The following is a 23417-nucleotide window of genomic DNA, read 5'->3' as shown; positions in this document are numbered from 1 at the left end:
TTAGCTTGGAAGGCATGTGGCCAGCGTCTGCTCCGAGTTCTGGTTTCAAAATGGCTTTCTCCCAGGACGTTCCTCTCTAGGCTGCAGTTCCTCCAAAATGTCACTCCTAGTTATACTTGGGGTATTTGTCCTCTCTTAACTTCTCCAGAGCAAGAGTCTGCTTTCAACGGCCGTCTTCAAACTATCTCTCACCTGCAGCTCCTGTGCTTTCTTCAAAGTGTCCCTCTTGGCTGTAGCTCCTCTTCAAACATTCACCTTCAGCTGCACTGAGTTCCCTCTGTCTGTCAGCTCATTTATATGGCTCCAGTGACTCAACTTAGACACACCCTGAATGGGTGGAGCAACACCTCCATGGAAATTATCCAATCAGAGTCATCACCCACAGCTGGGTGGGGCACATCTCCAAAGAAACACTCAAAGAAATCTAATCAACACTGATAATGTCTGCCCACACAAGATTACATCAAAGATAATGGCATTTGGGGGACACAATACATTTAAACTGGCAGACTAGGTCTATTTGGCAAAGTAAAAAAGTTCCTAATAAACATTAAATCAACTGGAAACAAAATACTGGCCTTTCCTAATATTGACCTAAACTATAAAGCAACCATTCTTTGAGTCATGTAATAAAAGTATAATAAACTGATTAATATGCAAAAATGTTAAGTCCTTGAAATTAACTTTTTCAATATTAAACAGTATTAATTTTCATGATTATTGAAAAAAGAACATAACTAGATTATCATGACAAAATTGCATAGGAATTTTAATGGGAAAAGACTAGCTATATAGTACAAATTCATATAAAAAACACAAGTATCAAGTCAATACAAGTTTTATAAAATTAAGGTAACATATTTACATAAATATATACAAATATTATGATGGATATTACACAAATATTTTAGATTTTGAAAAGAATCATACCAATAACATTACATCACCAAAAAAGTATTCAAACAAAAACCTATTAATATAATCGGAACACATCTTCATCTCCCGCTATCCCTTTATCAGAAGATAATGATGTTCTGCCCAGAGTGAAAAACACGACTCTCAAAGAATAAGTCTTGGGGTTGGTTTAACTCACAAAGCACTGAAACAGACTGTCCAGTCCATATGATTATAAAAACACCAAAAGTCAGAGTTAAATCAGCTAGGGCATGATGCAGGCCAGTCACTTATGGTAAGGGAGGGAGGTGGGCAAGGCCCTTTTCGGCCTCCCAGCCTCTAATTTCCCCCCTCCTCCATCGGCTGGCTAATCATGGATTTTGACCATGCCAGGGTCAGAACTGTAGGGGATGCTTGAATACGTACCTGGTTTGATGCTACTGTACTGAACAATCTGGACTTGGCAGGTATTTTAAAGCTCACTCTTTCAGGGCTCTTCTATGCCCACAACTATTCCACCTGCAGTTCCCTTGACTGGAGTAAAGGCTCTCCATTCTGGTGGTCTTTCTTCTTAACTATTAAGGAATTGAGAAACCCACTTTGGAGTATCCTTCTCTGAGGTCTGTTCACACCTCTAGGAGGCTCTTCTGCATGGAATCTAAAAATGACACCCCCCTCCCCCAGGTGGTTCACTCTCTCTGCTTGGTGCTCAGTCAACATCTGGTCCTCTGTAAACACTCAAGCACTCCTCACAAAACAAATGCTCAATGCAGACTGGTCCCAGCATAGCAGCCATTCTTTTCCCTTTCTCAGCCAAAGCAGCTTACCAGTCCTCCTCTCAGGCTCCAGGTATCCTGGGATGAGTCACACACCTGCTTCTAAAACTGTAGAAGATTCATGCTGAACTCTCCCAGTTGATTTTACATGAGAAAGAAGCACCCTCCCACCCACTCCTCCTTTGGCAGCTTTGCAACTCCCACTCTGTTACCATGCTGATGCAAGACTGAGATAGTTCAGAAAGCAACATAGCACTTACATGGTTCTGTTGTGAAAGGAAGGAAAATATATTCCTGACTAAAAGAATAGGGAAGGGAGAGAATTGACATGGAGATAAATTTCAAATATATCAACTATCCAAATTTTCATGTGTATTACAGGGTATTATATTTTTCAACTAAATGGTTATGTCTTTATTCCAACATATTTTATTAAAATATTACATATTTACATTGAGAAATAAGTTCAAAACTAGCTGGAATGAGATAATTAAGTATTTGCTTTCAAATAAATGTGAAAAAATATATAAGGAATATCTTTAAAAAAAGCTACCAGTTACTAAAAGTAATTAATAAACATAGGTAATATGTGAAACTCTGACATTTGATGGCTTTGAATGGAAACAGGGAATTTTAAAAAGTTTATAAGGCCCCTCTAAATTCATTTTGATTAAATTCCTTCAGTTGGAGTGAGAATCTTAAAAATAAGATTTACTTTCACCATGATGGAGTGAGAAGTTCACAAATAAAGCTAGACAAAATTGTCAAAAACAATCACTTCATATTAAACTTCCCCACCTTGTGAATTCCTGATATTCTCATAAGCATTGGGGACTACCAATTTAGAAGGCTGAGCCCTCGATCTTGGGGCTTGCCCTCATGAAGCTTGTTACTGCAAAGGAGAGGCTAAGCCTACTTATACTTGTGCCTAAGAGTCACCCCCAGAGAACTTTTGTTGCTTAGATGTGGCCTCTCTCCCTAAGCTAACTCGGCAGGTAAGCTCACTGCTCTACCCCCCACATGGAACATGACTCCCAGGGGTGTAAATCTCCCTGAAAATGCGGGACATGACTCCCAGTGATGAGCCTAGACCGAGCACTGTGGGATCAAGAAAGCCTTCTTGACCAAAAGAGGGAAGATAAATGAAACAAAATAGTTTCAGTGGGTAAGAGATTTCAAATGGAGTCGAGGTCATTCTGGAGGTTATTCTTATGCATTATATAGACATCCCTTTATAGTTTTTAGTGTGTTAGAATAACTAGAAGGAAATCCTTGAAACTGTTGAACTGCAACCCAGTAGCCTTGATTCTTGGACAACTGCGTAACTATATATGGTGTGACTGTGTGACTGTGAAAAACTTATGGCTCACACTCCCTTTACCCAGTGTATGGAAGAGGAATAGAAAAATGGGGACAAAAATTAAATGAATAATAGGGGGAATGGGGAGATGGGATATTTTGGGTGTTCTTTTTCACTTTTATTTGCACTTTTTTTTTGGAGTAATGAAAATGTTCAAAAATCAATTGTGGTGATGATTTGCACAACTATATGATGGTACTGTAGATTACTGTACTATGAACAATCTATATGATGGTACTGTGAACAACTGATTGTACACTGTGGATGATTGTATGGTATGTTAATACATCTCAAAAAACTGAATTAAAAAAAAAAAATCATTTCAGTACCCTGGAAATCAACCAAAGACCTAAACAAACTTAAGCAGAATTTACTCAAGAAAACCAGTGCAGTCTAGGGAAGGACAGTTGGAGACTATGTGGTACTCGTACCTGGGGCTGTTCTAACCCTACCCCATCTCTACTGGTGCAGGCAATACTTAATACTTTGCTTTGTTTCCACTGCCAGAGGACCACTTTGGTTCGAAATGCTTGTAAGCTGGAGTAGTGATCTCAGTGGTAAGTAAATACAATCCACTAGCCTGATGATGCATTTCTGTTTGGGGCAAGCAAGGGCTGAGAAGCTACAGATGTAACAGGGAGTTTTGGGAAGTGAGACAGCCTTCGGGGGCTTGATAAGTGCGCCATCTATTCAGGGTTTACCAGAAGCTGGACATACAAAGTAGAAGCGCGAGAAGTACCAACATGTCCTAGATGGCAAAGCCTATACATATATGCAAAAACAAAGCAAAAAAGCCAAATAGAAAGCAAACACTGGGATAGACTTGAAAACGCCTTGAACTCTGAATGTGCTGCCAGCCCACATACAAATCCATCTGCTGAGGGTGGGAGGAGTCGTTTAAGCACAATTTCTGACCAATCACTGGCTGAACAGGAAGTTATGCAGACACAGCACTGACCTCTAGGAAGCAGACTTAGTAAAAACAAGGGGAAAAACTGAGCAGAAACATCAGTGGCTGTATACTGCAGTGGAGTCTTGTCTTCAGGCATTTAGTCCAAAAACAAAAACAACCCTCTGGGGAGGAAAATCAGAACCCATAATGGCTACACTGCATTATCTAAAAATCAGCAAAAATTTACAAGGCATGCAAAGAAACAAGAAAGTGTGATGCTTATTCAAGAAGCATCTGAGTGTCCCCAGATGTCGGATTTAGCAAAGACTTCAAAGCAGCTGTTAAAACATGTTCAAAGAATAAACACAAATCATTTTCAAATAATTAAAATTATGATAACAATGAATAAAGAATTTCCATACTCAAACTCTTTTTTCAAGAAAAAAATCTTGAAAGCAGCAAGGGGCTCAACAACAAGACTAACAGCTGACTTCTCACAAAAAAAAACAATGGAAACTAGAGGGCAATGGAATGACATATACAAAGTGATGAAACTTAAAAAATGCCAAGCAGAAGTTCTATAACCAGCAAAATTATGCTTAAAAAGGCCAATAAATAAATAAATAAATATTTCCAGATAAACAAAGACTAAAAGACACAATATTATATAAAGTAATAATTATACCAGTGTTTTGTTGTGCTTATAGCATATATAGATATAATAGGCAGGACAATAACAGCAAAAAGAAGGAAAGAAAAGGAGATCTACTGGAAAAAAGTTGCTTCATTTTACCAGAATTAAGTTTGTGTTATTTTGAAGTAGACATTAAAATGCATTATTATTCCTAGAGCAACTAAGATATAATTCAAAAAAAAATTAAAGAAAAATGAATATAGAAGTAAAAAATGGTACCCCAAAGTATGTATTTAATAGAAAAGGGAGCAGAGAAGAGGAAGAAAGAAGAAATGAGGCAAACAGAAAACAAACAGCAAGACGGCAGATGCAAATTCAACTATATCAGTAATATGAAATACGAATGAACTAAAACCCTATTCAAATAGCAGATACTGTCAGATTGGATAAAAACGCAAGATCCGTCTGATAAAGGACTGAATTCGCAATATATGAACTCTTACAACTCAAAATGAGACAAACAGCCCAGGTAAAAAGAGGGGGAAAGATCGGAACAGACATTTCTCTAAATATATAAAAATACAAAATAAGCATATGAAAAGAGGCTCAACATCATTAGTTGCTAAGGAGATGCAAATAAAATCCACAGTGAGATACCACTTTACACCCACTAGAGTGATAATCAAAAAGACAGACAAGTATTGTGGAGGATATGGAGAAACTGGAACTTTCATACAGCTATTGAGAATGTAAACTGGTGTAGTTACATTGCATACAGTTTGCCAGTTTCTTAAAAAGTTAAACCTTTAACGTACCATACAATCTAGTGATATCACTCCTAGAAATCCACCCAAGAAAAATTAAAACAGATGTCCAAATGAAAAGACATACACCAAAGTTCATAGCAGTATTATTCACAATTCAACAATTCAAACGTCCTCAACTGGTGAATAAACAAATGTGGTATATCCAAACAACGAAATACTACTGAGCAATAAAACTGACTAAAATATTGATACACACAATACGGATGAATCTCAAAAACATTATAAACAATGGAATATCATTCAGCCATAAAAAGGAATGAAGTTCTGATACATGCAACAACATGGATGAATCTTGAGGACATCATGTTGAGTGAAAAAAGCCAGACAAAAAAGGGCAAATACTATATGATCTCACTGATATGAAGTAATTAGAATAAGCAAACTCACAGAGTCAGAATCTAGAATATTGGTTATCAGGGAGCGGGTAAGGATAGAGAACAGAGAGTTAAAACTTAAAAATGTACAGAGTTCCCATTTGGAACAACAGAAATATTTTGGTAATGGTTGGTGGTGATGGTAGCACAACACTGTGAATGTAATTAACAGCAATGAAGTATAAATCTGAATGTGATTAAAAGGGGAAATGTTAAGCTGTATATATGGTAATAGAATAAAAAATTAAAAGAAAAAAATTCATGAAACTACATTACACAGTGAACCCTAAGGTTAAGCAATGGATTATTGTTAATAGTACATTATTAAAATGTGCTTTCATCAATTGTAACAAATGTACCACACCACTGCAAGGCGTTTAAAATTGGTTAGTATATGGGAATCCTGTATTTTATGCATGATTGTTCTGTTAACCCACAACTTCTCTAACAAAAAATAAAAACAAACATGTAAGTGAAACAAGACAGATTCAAAGGACAACACATTATTTGAGTCCATTTATATGAAACGTCCACAAAGGGGAAATTTAGAGATTGAAAAGCAGATCAGTGTTATCTGGGGATTGTCATGATGGTTGGTTACAAACAAAAAATCTTAGAATTGTGCACTCACAAGGGGGTGAATTTACACCTCAATATATATGGAGACATAGAGAAAGAGGGAAGAAGGAGAGAGAGAAAAAGAAAATAAAGGGAGGCAGAGAAAAAAAGAAAGGGAGGTGGTAATGAAAAAAATTGGCCAAATGTAAACAATTAGAGAATCTGGATCAAGGGTATAAGAAAGTTCCCTGAATCATAATGTTTCTCTAAATTTGAAATTACATCAAAATTTAAAATTATAAAAAGAAGATCAAGAATATCATGTAACAAGCTCCCTCCAACTATATTTACCTTCTTCAATGAAGACCAGATACAGCTTTAAAGTTATTAGAAAACTGGAGGTAATTTTAATAAAATAACTTCAAGAATAGAATTTGGTTGTAAAACCAATACAATATGTTTAAAATAATTTTTCTAATGAGTTAAATAAAAATTCATATGTAAATCCTGTAAGAACATGTTCATACAAAATCTGAACTAAAAAATACACGTCTTTCCATTTCTAACACAGGGTAATTCAAAAGCTCACTTTGAAGGAGGTGAGTTTTTGGTTTTTGCTTTTGACACCAAACATAATTATATAGTTACTCAGAATATGAAGTTTGTAACTTATTTAACAAAATACTGTTGCTCTGAAATAAGTTTCACTAGTCAGAGTAACAGTAATGCTAAAACAAAAGAACATGAAAATGGCATGCTGACTTTTTTGAAAGGTTATAATCATTTAAATTTGATGTGTATCTGTATGTCTACAATTCTTTCTTAAATTAAAAAAAGTTTTATATATTATATACAATCAATCTGGAGCATAATTAAGAGCAATCTAATGAAGTTTCAACTGATGTAGGTAGAAATATGGTATGCCAACAGCCAAACAGCATCATTTCTTTATCAAAGACAAATGACACTATTGAGAGATCAGACAATCCTTAAACAATTTTAGTTAGCAAATTAAAAATACTTCCCAAGAGCTAAAGGCACAATTTTTATTCACATTTGACACAGAAATCAACTATAAAAATCATTACTTATTTTCAATGTAATAACTGATTGACATTTCTCAAACAGGCTATTTTCAATCCTGATAGTTCTTTATTTTCTTTAACGTATTTGCTGTGTTGCTAATTTGCACTAGACATCATAATGAGAATAACCAAAAGTAGATAAATGTGACCAAAGACTGACAAAGTGTTTCACACACTTAAATTACACCAAGTCAAGAAGGAGGGAGGGGGGAGCGTTGCATAAGAAGACTACTGCAATGCTACTTATATTCTTGCAATAAAACCAGCTCTTCATTTATATCAAGAGAGTTATCATCTCACTTCCAATTTCTTCCCCTCAAGAACAATTTGAATCTCTTTGGCATCCAAAGTCTCATAGGTTAATAAAGCTTCTGCTAGATTTTTATGCTCTTTTGCATGAGTCTTCAAGATGTGTTTTGCTCTTTCATACGAGTCCTGCAATAGAAAAGCAGATATATGCAAAGAAGTAGAACACTTAGGAAAAACAAAAACCATAGTCAATGGGAAAAGAAATAAAAACTTTATGTACCTGAAAAAATGTGAAATATGTTCTTTTATATTTATACAAGGTAAAAACATTTAAAAGCTTGGTTACCAAAGACAATTTTTTCATATTTTCAAATGTTCTATTTCTAACATAGGTAACTTGAGGACCACTAAGACAAAGGTTACTTTTGTTGTTTAAAAGAAAAGTATTAATTATACTTACCTGGTTTGTAAATTAAGGCCTCTGAATATAGAGACATATTTCTCTAGTCAATAGATACGGTAAAAATGGACTTTGTTCCTTCTGTCTCTTGAGATACCCTTCAACTGACTTCAAAAAGTGAGTCTGAGTAAGGCTATCAGCTCATGGTACTACTAATGTTGGCAAGGTCATACGTAACCTCTGTCTATACAAAGTCTATGCCGTTGTTTGACTATGTTATTGCATTCTGACCTTTATAAAAATAGATGGAAAATTTAAAATATATTTACCAACATAAAGAAACATAGACTACAATTATTAAAAAATAGATATCATTAAACATTGTGAGCTTGATCCATTACATGTTCAACTGCGAAATTATCAAATTAAAGAAAATATCTAACACCAGAAACAGATCATGGAAGATAACAAAATCAAGGTGAAATCAAGAAATTTTTATAACTCTCTTGGACCAAAAACCCTTGCTTTATAAACATGTAAAAATACTACTGAGTTCTTATGCTTTTGAATTTCATACACGTTTGAATCTAAGATGCTACAAACTGGAAAAACAATGTAACCTTGCCATCTTGTGGCAAGAGTACCTACTGCCTTTCCAAATTTATCCTTACAGAGGGAGAGGATCCAATTTTTGCTATTCTGCTTTCTGAGTTTGCAGAAATGTATTATGGCAAAGAAAGAGTATTTCCTATGTTGGAGTTCTATAGTATAGGTAATTTATTCACAATAACACAAACAGTAAGGGAAACAGAATGATGTTTCTGGGATGGCAGAGAGACCTCTTCAGAAACAACTTGGAAATCTTCCCATTATACAAACATTTCTAGAACCTGAAAGCAACTTCTGCCTCCTCAACTTAATCAAAACCTGGCTCTCTCCTATGGAGACCATGCTCTCTAAGCCCTTGTAAGCAGTAGTTACTGATTCTCTCTTCTCCCACATACTACAGGGGAGAGATGTGAGCTCTTTGCTCCCATTATCACTTCCAGACCATTACTACCCTATCCTCTTGTATAAAACACAATGCCTTTGCAGTCCATACTATTTGACTATAACCCTATTAACCCCTCATCGTTGTTTCCATTTAGCATCTATCCTAATACACTGCCTCATTCACTAAAGACTATGGCACTCAATTTGGCCTTCCTCTCCAAGTTCTGCCATCATAGAGGGGTAACTTCAACATTGAACACAGATCCAACTTCTCCACTAAGCTCTAGGACCACTTATCTTGATATCTCCCAAACTGAAATCTTCAGCAAGATTCCTCAAAGGCACCCTGTGATGGTCAGGTTCATGTGTCAACTTGGCCAGGTGATGGTGTCCAGGTATCTGGTCAGGCAAGCACTGGCCTAACCATTACTGCAAGGACATTTGTGGCTGGTTAATAAACCAGAAGGCTGGTTTATTAAATCATCAGTCAACTGACTGCATCTGTGACTGACTACATCAACAAAGGGCATGCCTTCCGCAATGAGAATTCAATCAGCTGGATTAAATCCAATCAGTTGAAGATTTTTGAGGGAGAAGAGAGAGAACCTTAATTTCTTCTTCAGCTAGCCAGCATCTCCTGAAGAGTTCACTGAACACCTTCATCAGAGCTGCCAGTTCACTGCCTGCCCTATGGAATTAGGACTCGTGCATCCCAACAGTTGTGTGAGACACTTTTATAAAATCACATATTTACAGATATCTCCTGCTGGTTCTGTTTCCCTAGAGAACCCTACACCTCAAATTCAATGTATATAAAACTGAATTCATGATCCATCTACTTCCCAATCTTAGTCAGCCTCCATGTTTTCTCTCAGTGAATGGCACATCTGGCTATACAGTTACATGAGGCAGAAATCTAGAAATGAGCTTTAATTAACTACTCTCTCACCCCACACACCCAGTTATCACAAAGACATAGTGATTGGACTACATCATTATCTCTCGAACCCATCCACATTTGTCTATTTGTACTTTCACCACCCTAATCCAAACATTCATTATATCATGCTTGGGTTACAACAGCAGCCTACTAACTGATCTCACTGAATCTACTCTGACACATCCTTTACTCCAATCTGAATTAGAAACTGCAAAGGAAACTTTGATTTGCTTATTCTGTATTCCCAGAACATGCACACTGGTTACAAAGCATATAATCAATATTTGTTGAATAAATAAATGACAGAGTGGGAAAATGAGACACAGAGACTCGATAAACAATATCCCCTTTCTGTCTTATAGCTTTTGAATTTTTATAACCACAGATATAAACTATTCTTAGCCCATGGGCAGAATAAAATAACAAAGGTTGAGTCCATGACCAGAAGTTCCCTAACAGCATATTTAAATCATGGTGCATCTATTCTCATTATATACAGTGACACAGAGCCTTCATTTGTTATTTTAAAACACCCAACTACTCAGTCACACTATGTCTAAATGAATAAATAAACATAGAAAAATATTATCATTACCCTTAGAAGGATTCTTATTTCTTGTTCAATAGCAGATTGAGTTTCAGGACTCAGTTTCCCTGTGTCATTGTAGGTCATAACACCAAGCTAAAACCAAAAGGAAGACAGTAATTGAACAACAGAGCCCCAAAGCACTAACAAGGGTAACAGAGAAAGTATTGTCTTACCTATAAGACAATAAATACCAGGTGAGCAAGGGAGAAAGACAATATAAAAATGAATGCCTTGAGGGCAAAGATTTTCATCATTCTTCTGAAAGTACAAAGGCTAAAATTAAAACAGTAAAAGTGTGAACAAGAGAAAAAATTTAAAATTACTCTAAGTCTTGATCTGAGTAAGTTCTTATAAAACCCTGGTGGCTGTTCTAAGTCCAGGAATTTGGAGTACAGAGGTTCTACATGCAGTCACAATAATGGAGGAGTGTGAAACACAAGGAAAGGGTAAGCAAGCAATTTCAGCAACAGGCTCTTCTGTGCCACAGGTACAGAGAAGGCCAAAGAATACAAAAGTTTTATCATTTGGTTAAATCATGAGGTGATGTCTGTTACTGTCTGGGTAGCTAGAATGAAAAGACAATGCTACATTTTTGTTATTCAGGAAATGTATTTGGAACATTTAGAATACATGGTCTGATCTTCCGGTCAACCAAGAAGGCAGTGTAAGTTGCTCCACAGTACCATTCCCCAACAGAATCTCTGAACAACTAGCAAAAACTGGCAGAGCCATCTTCCTCAAAACTCAAGAAAACAGTCAAAGGGTAGTATTAACTGAGCAAGAGTCTACTCAAGGAATGCAGCTTTAAAAATAGTAGGAGAAACTTGTGGTGCCCTTGCTGCCCCTTCCCCCCATCCCTGGCACCATGTGGAGCCAGACTGTGCTCCCATTGTGGGTCCTTGGCCCTGTTCCAGAGAGAGCAGAGTCACCCCTATATCCTATATGCATCCTGGGGTGCCTGTATGTAAATGCCAATATTTAGAGTGGCAGCCTGAAAGACTGACTCAGGATCCTCTTAGGCTTGCCTTCTGAGAACTTGTCCTGCTGGCAGAAGCAGCCTGCAGGCAGCTATAGCAGAATAAGAAACAATTAACTCAATAAGGCCTGAGGAAAAGCAATACGTGCTTTAAAGAGAAAATAGAGCACCTAGGAGGGGGGAGAAAGTCTATTTCATAGAAAGTAGAGGTCTGGGACATTCAAATTCCTATAAAAAGTAGAATCCCTAAGTTCAATATATGCATTATGGAAGTCCCAGAAAAAGAAGAAAAAGAGAAAGGGACAAAAGGAATATTCAAAGCAATAATGATAGAATACACTGACTCAAATCCATTTGGAATGAGGCAGGGGAAAAGTAATGTTATCAATTTATAACAAGAAACCTCTCTTACAAAGAGGCACTTGGCACATCATCAAAGTAAAAATATCTAATACCTGAGAAAGGATTAAAATTAGCTCTTACCTTTTCACTCATGCCAAATTTGGTAACCATCCGCTTTGCAATTTTAGTTGCATTATCAAAATCACTGGATGCGCCTAAAATAAAAAAATTATACACAAACTCAATTTTTAAAGAATATCCTCAAACCAGCAAACACAACTTGAACTAAAGTCCTTTATAGCCAACCTGTTGTAATATGGTCAGTTCCAAATATAAGCTCCTCTGCTACTCTTCCACCCATACTAACATCCATTTGTGCAAGTAGCTGGGCTCTAGTTTCATTCCACCTGTCATTCTCAGGCAACAGCGACACCTAGACAGTTGAAAAATAATCAGATAATAACCAAAGACCTGAAATTGTTAGGTTAAAAAACATAATTATTTAGCACTCACTACAGTACTCAATATCACCCTGCTAAAAGCAGATATTTAAAAGAGATAGTTATGCTAGAGGATGCCAGTTCCCCAGACACACTGGGAACTCCCTTCCTGGGCCCTGAACCTGACCACATGAACAAAGCAGTAATTTCACTTCTCTTCTTTGGATGCCATGTACCTGTGAAGGCAGGCAAAATCACAGGAGCTTTACCTGGAAGCACCTTACATGCATATGAAATCCCTTCTCTATTTCCCATCCTAAATTTTCCTCATCAGAATATTTACGGTGAGATCCTGTGACAATCCCTGCCCTTGTGGAGTTACAGTTGAAAAGAACAAGAAGCAAGTAGTCAACAAGCAAATACATCATCGAGGTGGTTAAGAGAGGGAATAAAAAAGGCACCCACTTTGGACAGGGTGGTCAAGGACAGCCTCTCGGAGGAAAAGTCATTAAAATAAAAGGGGCGGCCCTACAAACAGCAAAAGGGACAGCATGTACAAAGAACAGGCAGGCCCACTGAAGAAAAAGAAAAGACAGAGGTGTGTGAGTGACAGTGTGGCTTAAGATGAGACTGCAAGGGAAGATGGATAGCGGGTAGCACATGCAGGCCTCAGAGGCAACAGCTGAGGAGCTGAGATTTTATTCGAAATGCAATGCGATACCATGGAAGGATTTTACAAATGTGGAGTATCTGGCTCCAGCTGACATCACAAGAAGGACCCTCTGGCCCCCATGAGGATTATGGGCTCAGGGAAGGGATGGGTGGCTTGGGGGTGGCCAGTGGGGGCCCTTGAAGGAGTTTAGGTAAGGCAACAGGACTGGGACCAGGGTGGTAGGAGGGGAAATGGAGCAGAAACGACCAATCTGAGAGCAATTTTAGAGGAGAACGAACAGGACTTGATGACTTTAAAAATCTCTTACTGTCACACTGGTTAAATAAAAAGCCAAAAGTTATTTCACAATTAAAAAAAAAGAGAGAGATGGTTATCAGGTGACTGACAAAATCAGCAATTCATAAAATAAGGAAAATTCTTTATCAAGCAAAGTACATTTTATAAACAAGAGGTGGCTAATGCGATAAGACTGTTTTATTCTCAGTTGCACAAAAATGTTAAAAAGCTTATGGTTAGTAACATATATACTAAAAGAATGAAACTTGGACTAAGCAAGGAAAATCTTAGAAAAACCACTGAACTAGTCACCATGACAGAAAATTTCTCTTTTGGGGGGAAGAAGAACAATTAGCTATTAAGAATTATTGTTTTCTTGTCTTTCCTGAATTAAAGTTTCTATAATGCAAATATATAATTGAGATATATTGAAATATTCTTTATCAGCAAATTTCACAATTGTGTCTATCTGATTTTGAGATGGCTCAGGAACTAAAAGAAGAATAAAAATACTTAGAAAGTAGCCTAATTTTCTTGATGTCTTAATTTCCTACATGAGCAGCTGAGGCACTCTTTTTGAAAGCAAAGAAAAAGGCAGGATACTTACATGTCCAAGTGTTGGCCCCCGTGGCATGATTGTAGCTTTGTTGATAGGCATTGCATCTTTAGTATAATATGCAATAATAGCATGTCCAGATTCATGATATGCTGTGATGGTTTTGTTTTTGTTATCAATTTCCACACTTCTACGTTCAGGCCCTAACGTAGATTAAAATTTAAAGATTAAATTTAATTAAGTAAAATTACTCCATTAGAAAGGTGTATTAGATGAATGAAACCTATTCTCTTTAATGTCATTGTTAGAGCAACATGATTTACTGTTTTTAATAATATTTTAAACAGAGTAAAAGTTTCTTTAAAAAAATAAGAATTCACCCTAACACATGGAAACCACATTTCTGCCAACTGAAAACCAAAATTAACAAAAACTGTCATCCTTACTGTAAGCCATTGATTACATACTTTGGATGGATTGCATGGTGTATGAATATATCTCAATAAAATTGCATTAAAAAAGAAAAAAATCATCATCTTAATACTGATATCCAAAAACAATTTATTTTCTAGAAATAGAATTCTAATTCTAGAAAATAAACTTCCCATTTAAGAGGAATGCTATAAATACTCTGTTCTGAAGTTATTTAGTCCAAGCATTAAAACCAAAATTAAATACTGAGAAAAAACAATGTAACCATCCTTTTATTAAGCAGTATAGAACAAGAGGAAATGCATGGACCCTCCCTCAACCATTGTAAACCTGTAAGCTCCTGGAATATATTTGTTCTGTAAAAGGCCAGACTGTGTTGTTATTTTTAAGTATATATTTTCATGTTTTCATAATTCCTTTTTTAATCTTTCATTCTCTTCATCTTAAGAGAGGTCTTCTAACAATATGGTAGAATTAATACATGTGCTACACAATAAAATTGAGTCCACATGGTTAACAAGATGGGTATTGCCAAGAAAATACATGTTATTGTAAGATTATATTCAACAAAACCACAGGTTTTAGCTGTATGAATACAATATCAAAATAAAAAATAAAAAAAGAATTATTATTTATTCTCTAACACAATGAAAACCTACCCATTAGAATTTTATCTTTGGCAAACTCTAGTTCCTTCATGGTAACCATTTCTTTTCCATCAACAGCTGCCTTTAATGCAGCCTGGTTCACAAGATTCTCCAACTCTGCTCCAGAAAAGCCAACAGTACCCCGAGCTATGATTTCTGGATCAACAGCTATGTAAAAAAAGCATACAATATTTAAAAGTTCAAAACAAAATCCAAGGGTGATTTTTTTCACTTGATAAAACTACAGTAAAGTAATTAATACTTTACTTTAGCTAATAGGAAGGTCTTTATAAAGCAAGGAACTCATTCACCAAAGAATAAAGAAAATAGTTACATGAACTACAACTTAAAATATTTATTTAATTAAAGCTCAGAAATAAATGTAATAAAATACTTAGGGGAAAAAAAGCGCCAAACTATGCCATTAAAATTGGCATAGGAATACACTACCAAAGTTACTAAATTTAAATAGCTTTGTGGAAAAAAAACAAAAGAAACATAAAGTTGCCAGGTTATGAATTATAAGCCCTCAAATATGACCTTTATTGTTACTAGCCTAACCACAAACTGGAAAAGCAAACCAACAGGTAACATTCTGTACTCTCAAATTCATCTTGAAATACTTTGGACATAAAAGCTCTCCTCAGGATTAGCACTGGAGGAAACATTTAGTTTCTGAATTCATTTAGTTCTGAAGCTTTAATAACTTTGTTTACTGTCCAAGTGGGTCCATAACATGTCCATGCATTTTGTTTCATACTTTACTTTTCCTCCTATAGGTCCCAAACTGAGTATAACATAAGCTACTGTTTCTAGTGCAATTTTTAATATTCTGAATTTTACATTCTTTTTCAAAAATATTTATACATATATTATCTGTCTGAATACTCTAAAAAAAGAAAACCTTTTTTTTGAATCAGGGCTTAAAACGATAGAATTTTCTGGATACAAAATAATTAAAGAATGGGCTTAATTTTTTAAAAGATATATAAATGAACAGGTCTTTTAAAACATTTATCAAGTAAGACCCAGAACACAAAGAGGTGGATGCACATTTTACCATTTTATAAAGATAATAATGTCTGCACTATAGACTTAGACTTACACTGATCGTACTTTATTTTATTGAGATACCATTTCAGAATTTCTGTTCGACCTTTCACATCTGGCCTTGGAACTGTAACTTGCATATCAAAACGACCAGGACGTATTAAGGCACTATAGAAAGAATACAAAAAGAAAATATAAATTAATAAACATTACTTAAGCTGAATTTCAAGTTAAACAGGACTGACTCACTAAACAGATGATGGGAAGAAAATAGGTGGCAGCCAGAGATGTAAACAGTTTTGAAGAAAAATGTTCAGAGAATTTCTTTTAAAACATGGCTCAAATAACATTCTCAATAACCAGAAGATAGAGCAAAGTTTCACACAGATGTTTGTGTTCATGTAGCACAAACCCTCAGAAACAAAATAATGTCAAGGTCAGTCAAGGAATAATTAATTCCACAGCAGTCTATATTGAGAGCTACATGCCCATCTCAATTGCTATGTATAAAATGTTAGACTAGGAAGTCTTAGGCAAAGACAAACTACTAGATGAAATGAAAATATCACTAACCTCTGCAATGAAATAAAAAAAATTTAATACTAATTTTAATTTAAAGCTAATATTAATACTATAGTAAACTTTATTTTAAAAATGCTCATTACCTAAAAGAACCTTTTGTGATATGAGAAACCTTTTTTTAACAGATTTATTAAGATTTTAGACCATTTCATCACCCCAAAAATAACCCCATACCCATTTAGCAGTTATTCCCCATTCTCCCCAGCCTCCGGTAACTGCTAATCTACTTTCTGTCTCTATGGATTTGCCTATTCTGGGAATTTCATCTAAGTGGCACCATACAATATGTAGTCTTTTGTTACTGGTTTCTTTCACTTAACATAATGATTTCAAAGTTCATAAACACTGTAGCATGTATCAGCACCTCATAAAATTTTTCTTTTAGTACTTACTTATCTAATGCCTCTGGAAAATTTGTGGCTCCTATGATGATAACTCCTTCATTGGGTTTAAAACTATTGAAAAAAAAAGGTATCTTTTCACTGTTCATTAAAGTATACCACACATATAACAAATACTCCATGTAAAAACTGTTTATCATTAACCTTAATAACAGCCAAGAACAGGGACTGATTTCTTACTGCCCAAAATAGGAAGATACTTCTAATTGTTTTTAAAAAGGAACAAATATTATGCCAGAGCAGTTCACTAAACTGCTAAAAATAAATCACCAAATCATCTATGATTACATACCTTTCACAATATTTATTTTACGTAGGAAGAGATAGTCTGACATAAAAAGTTTGAGGATAAATGATATAAAATGTACTTAATGTTTGAAAAATTATTTCCAAGTTCACCAATTCAAATTATTTGCTCCTAGACTTTCTATTTGTTTCCAGAATATCTATAAATGTCTTTAAGATACGTTTTTGCTTCTTTCAAAGTAACCCCACCATTTGCTTTTATATTGTGAAAACTGATGCAAGCTTTAAATCTATTGCAATGCTAAAGAGCAGTCAAAAACTGAGTAGGAACAAGTGTACTCTCCCTCTACTTCTTCAAATAGACTAACCTCAGTTTGAATCACTGCATTCTTGTCCTAAGTATAATATAGTAAATAAGAAAACATATAAAAACACAAATTAAATAAGAGGAAGTAATGCATTAAATATCCAAATAGTGATGGAAACACAGTAACAGAAAAGCCTGCTTTGACCTCTTGCATGAAGACTATCCTGTCCTTACAGGGACTAACTTACATAACATTTTTCATATCTCTAGAATGTGATCAAATGCTTAATGGAAACAATTTGCCAAAGATCAAGTTTATATATAGCAAATACTGGGAGACATCTATTATTAATTCTCAATTTTAAAAATTGGATAAAATCCTAATATTTTAAAAGTATCAACATATTCTATAGACAAAGGAAGACTGTCAATTACCCATCCATTTCAGCAAGAAGTTGATTTATAGTCTGCCTTGAATATGGATGCATTGGAGATTCAATTCTTTTCCCACCAACAGAATCTAATTCATCAATAAATATAACACAAGGAGCATTTGCTTTTGCTTCCCCTAACAAAACAGAAAAGACTCAAATAAGTTGAAAGAAATCAATACTTTTGAACAAAAACACACCAATATCAACAACCTGTAAGATTTTCAAAAGCCAACAAAAACTATACACAAGGGAGGAAAAAAAAAACACAAAGGGAGATCATTTTTTTTTCTTTTTTACTGATTAAAGAGTAGTAACCTCAGAAGAAAAAAAATTACAAAGAAAATAATATAAAATAAAAACAACTAGGTATTCATTCTTCTCAGCTGTGTAATCAGGTCTGTGGCTAATTATTCCTTAATTATATACTATAGAACTTATGAATAAAATTTTTAAAAACTGACAGCTTTTCAGCAGCCCCCAACCTCATCTAGCACTTCCAGGAGCTCCTCTGACTATTCTACTTGGAGAAAGAAAACAGCTCTGTTTTAGCTCAAACATTAAGTTACCCAAGATTGGAACCCCACAATGGCTATTTCAGCCCACTATCAACCACAATCAATTAGCAAAGAAAGGGTAAAGAACCCTCTTCTCCTAAAAATTAATTAAATATTGCATTAAAAGGTATATTAAAACGTACTAAAAAGATTTCTGATGCGGCTGGCACCCACACCCACAAACATCTCATCAAATTCTGATCCAGAAGCGTAATAAAAAGGAACATCAGCTTCTCCAGCCACAGCTCGGGCAAGAAGTGTCTTTCCTGTGCCTGGTGGTCCAACTAAAAGAATTCCTAAAATAAAAAGTAAACAACAGTAATCAAAAAAAAATTTAATTCCCTCAGATCAACTATTATACAAATAATTATTTACATAATTTTAGAGCTTAAAGGCAAATCAACAACCAGTATTTTGAAACACAGCAAAACACATTTGTTTGCTAATGATTCACTTCAGGATCTTGTCCATAACTAATTTTCCTTCATCATTTAAATACTGTCTGTTTACATATCAGCATGAGACAAGACAGGAAGAGCAGATCTTGAGGCAAAGGAATATAAATCCATTTATTACTAAACAACTAAAATAAATTCACATAAAAATGGATTCAAAGACTAACAGACAAATTAAATGTAATGCATGAACCCTGACTGGATCCTTTTTCATAAAAAACAGGTATTGTAAAAAAAAAAAATTCTAGGGACATTTGGTGAAAAATGAAAGAAGACTAGACAGTAGATATTAAGGACTTAGTGATAATTTTTCTTGGTGGAATAAGAGTATTGTGCTTATTTAGGACAATGTCCTTATTCTTAGGAGATGCATACCAACATATTTAGATGTAAAGTAGGTTGATGTCTAGAGCTTTCTTTCAAATGGTTCAGGGGAGAAAAAATATATGTGTGTACACACACATATCTCTATCTATAAAAAGAAAGAGAAAGAAAGTAAATATGATAGAAAGCTAACAATTGTTGAACCTAAGTGGATAGTACATGGGATGTTAATTATTCTACTCTTTCAAATTTTCCTTGTTTGAAACTTTTTATAATAATTTTTTTCGTAAGCAGGAAAAAGAAATCTCTGATTTACATATAACTTTTTCAAAAAATATACAGACTGCATTAAAAGGGCCAACAAAACTACATTATGTTGCATTTTAACAAAAATTTTTATGGAGAACTCAAAAAGACTATGCTAGCATTCCCATGTTATAGGGATGTCTAACCAGTTTAAATCATCACCACATCAATTTCTGTAGATTGTATCTTGGTACCTGAGGATTTTTACACAAATTTATAAAATACCTCTTGTGATCAGAAAAACTATTTCTATAGTTTAAAACTTTTACTGTATAATGTTATATTACTGATCTAATAAATGTACCCTGTATTAGCAAAGATTTAGTCCAACACACACATTTATATACTGCTGAACTCTCAGGAGAGACACTTGATAGTATAAAAACAAGCCTTAAGAAGGAGCCCAACCTTAACTCTGCAGTACCATTCCTAGAAATTCATTCTAAGGAAATAATTAAGCTTGTGGGCAAAAGCCATGAGTTAGTAAGATGATCAAGTGCTATATTTAACAGCAAAACACTGGAAACAATATACATGTTCATTATTAAGGGGCTTGTTTAGATAAATTATGGCACTGCTATAAATTGGAAGGACACCAAAAGCCATTAAAATCTTGCTGAGTAACTATGAGACTACCAAATAAATCCGTTTTGAGTAACATTCTACAAAAAATTAGCTTGTACTCTTCATAACTGTCATGATCATGAAGGACCATCCTCCCCCCACCCCCACCCCCCCAAAAAAGGCTGATCAGATTAAAGGAAAAACTATGATCTTATTTTTAGGAAATACACACTGAGTATTTAGGGGTAAAGGGACATAAAGTCTACAACTTACTCTCAAATGGTTAAAGAAATACATGTAGAGAAAAAGAAAAAGAAAAAGTCAGTGAACAACAAATGGGGCAAAATGTTAACATCTGGGGACTCTGGATTAAAGGTCTGGGGATGAGAGTTCTTTGTAGTATTATTGCAACTTTTCTTCAAGTTTAAAATTAAGTCAAAATTTTAAATTACAAAAAAAAGGTTATAGAACAGTATATTCAAAATGCATAGTTTTTTTTGGTAAAATAGCCAATTCAGAGCTAAACTTTCATCAATTAAATTGGGTGAAAGTTAAATTAGTAATATATGACTATTTTTAGTACTGTCAAATCATAGTATAGAGAAAATATCTTACCTTTTGGAAGTTTACCTCCAAGCACAGTAAATTTTTGTGGATTTTTCAAGAACTCAACAACTTCCTGCAATTCTTGTTTAGCTTCTTCCACCTAAATAGACACAATTTATCAAATAATTTTATATAACACATCAGATTATCAAGATCCCCAGCAGAATAAAGTCCAAAATGATAAACAAGGCTGGAAAGCGGAACATTAGCTCAATTAAAATACAATGAATGACTATGGTTTGTTAATTTTTTTGTGGTATGGTAGGAGCATATTGAAAGCCATGAAGTTATTTCATAATATTTGTTTTTCCTATTTCTCTGTTTTATTTTATCTGGAAATGTTTATTTGACAAAGTTTTTAAAAAAAATCTCTGGTATAAGATAAAGAAACCTACTTATCAAAAAAAGGTGAACAATTTCCCAGTTGGTCTAAAACTAGGAGTTGCAAAGGCAAATACCTATAGCGCCAGAAGGATAACAGCTTTGGAGTGGGGGAAAACTAAGGAGGTTCTGGGATTCTGGTAATGTCCTGTTTTTTGAGCTGGGTGTTCACTTTGTGGAAACGGACTGAGTTATATATTTATGATTTGTGTGCTTTTGTATGAATATGTTAAACTTCAATAAAATTTATGTTTAAAAAAGAATTCAAAAGTATGGTAATGGATGGGGGTGATGACTGTTTGTTAATGGGATTATAAGCGTCAGAGCTGTATTGAGGATCGAAAGGGGTTGTTTAAAGGCATGTTTCCCACAGATCAGCACCACAAATAGACAGGTGCTTACATGATATACTGCTAAGGTATGACACTAGCACAGAGAGTTGACAACAGACGGGCACATGGGGAAAATCTACATGTTGCATACGAGGGACTATAATTAATAGGAATACCACACTAGTACTACACAAATACTTGGGACAAGTAATTAAGGGCTGATGAGCTATGAAATGTTTTGCATCATGAGAATTGTTTAAAATGGAGAGTGATGAGGATTGTACAACTAAGTGATGATAATGTGAGATATGGTTGGATTATCATGGACATAACATAGGCTTATGTGAATTTAAGAACACCCTACTTTATAAGTCAAGCCCTCGATCCTAAGGCTTGCTCGGGTGAAACTTATGGGTGAATAAGCCCACCTATAATTATGCCTAGGAGTCACCTCCAGAGAATCTCTTTCGTTGCTTAAATGTGGACTTTCTCTAAGCCTAACTCTGCAAATAAATTCATCACCCTCCCCCCGACATGGGACAGGACCTCCCTCCCTCCCAGATGAATGAGTCTTCCTGGCAACACAGGACAAGGATTCTGGGAATAACCCTGACCCTGGCATCGAGGGACTGAGAATGCCTTTTTGACCCAAATGAGGAAAAGAAAGGCAACAAAATAAGGTTACAGTGGCTAAGAGAATTCAAACAGAGTTCAGAGGCTGCCCTAGAGGTTACTCCTATGCAAGCTTCACCTGCATATGCCAAATGACCACAGTATGATAAAGTCAAGTCAACAGTAGTTCCGAAAACCTTAAAGAATACCTGGATCCCTATCTGAGACTCTATAAAGGTTTCATTCACTAAATTTATTCTTCAGAAACAAATCCTTCAGAGAACTCCTATGCCAGCTAAGTCCCAAAACCCAGAGGGAGTAGCCTCTTTAAGAACATCAACTAGGTGTGTCCCTTTTCCTCAGAAAGTTGACACCTTTTTTCAACATGAACAAGTTAGGGTGGTCACTACCTAGACATCCCTGAAGATCGAAAAGTGATTGAACTAGAGGAAGGGGTAGCAACAGACAAGAAGGAATTTAGCAAAGGATTATGAATACTGAATCTTTATATAATTTTCCTTTTCTTAGTTGCTAGAGTATTAGAAGAGTTAGAAGGAAAAAATTGAAATGGTGTAACTGTAACCCATAGCATCCTTTGAAATCTGTTCTATAGCAACTCGTTAAATTTTAATTTGAAAGCTATCACCTTTTTGTATATGTTATATTTCACAATAAGGAAATAACTGAAACTATGGTACTATAACTCATAACAACTTTAGAAATTTCCTATATAACTACTTGTTAAACCATACTTTAAAAGATACTATGTTATATTTCATATTAAGGAAATAACTGAAAATGTGGAACTGCAGCCTATAATATTCTTTGAAATCTGCTATCTACTTGTTAAATTGCATTTGGAAAGTTATCACTTCTATGTATATATGTTATATTCTACAATAAAAAAATTTAACTGATTTACTAAAAGGGAACATTTTTTAAAGTTTTCAGAAATATCCATATATGTTTGATCAAAGCAATGGGTATAATGCAAACTTTAAATTGCAGGAATGAAGGAAAAAGAGATTAGACATAGTCTACTACTCAAACTGTATTTTCTTTCCCCAACCTTTGTGGTAGGAGAATTCACAGTTGAGGAATATAAGATCTATAAAGGAAAATAGGATTAAAGGAACCAAGGAAATGAATTAAGGTATATAGTCCTTGCTAATGTTTTTTAGACAGCTATATATAAACATATGTCTTGCATATTCAGAAATTCTAGGCAAGGAAATGAGATTCCTAGACAAATTCTTTAAAGACTTGATGGAATTGATCACAGGTACTACCTAGTGACGAAATTTATACAGGTTGCTGTATATAAATTTAGATTTTGTAGGAATCACAACA

General features: G+C 34.9%; 2 protein-coding genes across 7 annotated transcripts in view; one reads left to right on the top strand and one right to left on the bottom strand.

Annotated features, from left to right (window-relative positions):
* The window catches only part of LOC119535544 (ankyrin repeat domain-containing protein 26-like), a 961331-nt gene that overhangs the window by 317574 nt on the left and 620340 nt on the right, over nucleotides 1-23417 (top strand). The gene's annotated exons all lie outside the window — the stretch shown is intronic.
* The window catches only part of YME1L1 (YME1 like 1 ATPase), a 41793-nt gene continuing 23825 nt past the window's right edge, over nucleotides 5450-23417 (bottom strand). For both annotated transcript variants that reach the window (XM_037837900.1, XM_037837901.1), the window contains 11 exons: nucleotides 20752-20842; nucleotides 18631-18783; nucleotides 17935-18067; nucleotides 16938-17000; nucleotides 16019-16131; nucleotides 14926-15081; nucleotides 13886-14037; nucleotides 12196-12322; nucleotides 12031-12104; nucleotides 10578-10664; nucleotides 5450-7835 (listed from right to left, as the gene is read on the bottom strand). In XM_037837900.1, coding sequence (XP_037693828.1) covers nucleotides 7692-7835; nucleotides 10578-10664; nucleotides 12031-12104; nucleotides 12196-12322; nucleotides 13886-14037; nucleotides 14926-15081; nucleotides 16019-16131; nucleotides 16938-17000; nucleotides 17935-18067; nucleotides 18631-18783; nucleotides 20752-20842 — 1293 coding nt within the window. In that variant the 3' untranslated portion in view covers nucleotides 5450-7691. The remainder of the gene's footprint in view (nucleotides 7836-10577; nucleotides 10665-12030; nucleotides 12105-12195; nucleotides 12323-13885; nucleotides 14038-14925; nucleotides 15082-16018; nucleotides 16132-16937; nucleotides 17001-17934; nucleotides 18068-18630; nucleotides 18784-20751; nucleotides 20843-23417) is intronic.

The sequence above is a fragment of the Choloepus didactylus genome, chromosome 5 (assembly GCF_015220235.1).
Source record: "Choloepus didactylus isolate mChoDid1 chromosome 5, mChoDid1.pri, whole genome shotgun sequence".
Taxonomy (NCBI): Eukaryota; Metazoa; Chordata; class Mammalia; order Pilosa; family Megalonychidae; genus Choloepus; species Choloepus didactylus.
Note: the sequence above shows the minus strand (reverse complement) of the source record. Positions and strands in the feature narration are given on the sequence as shown.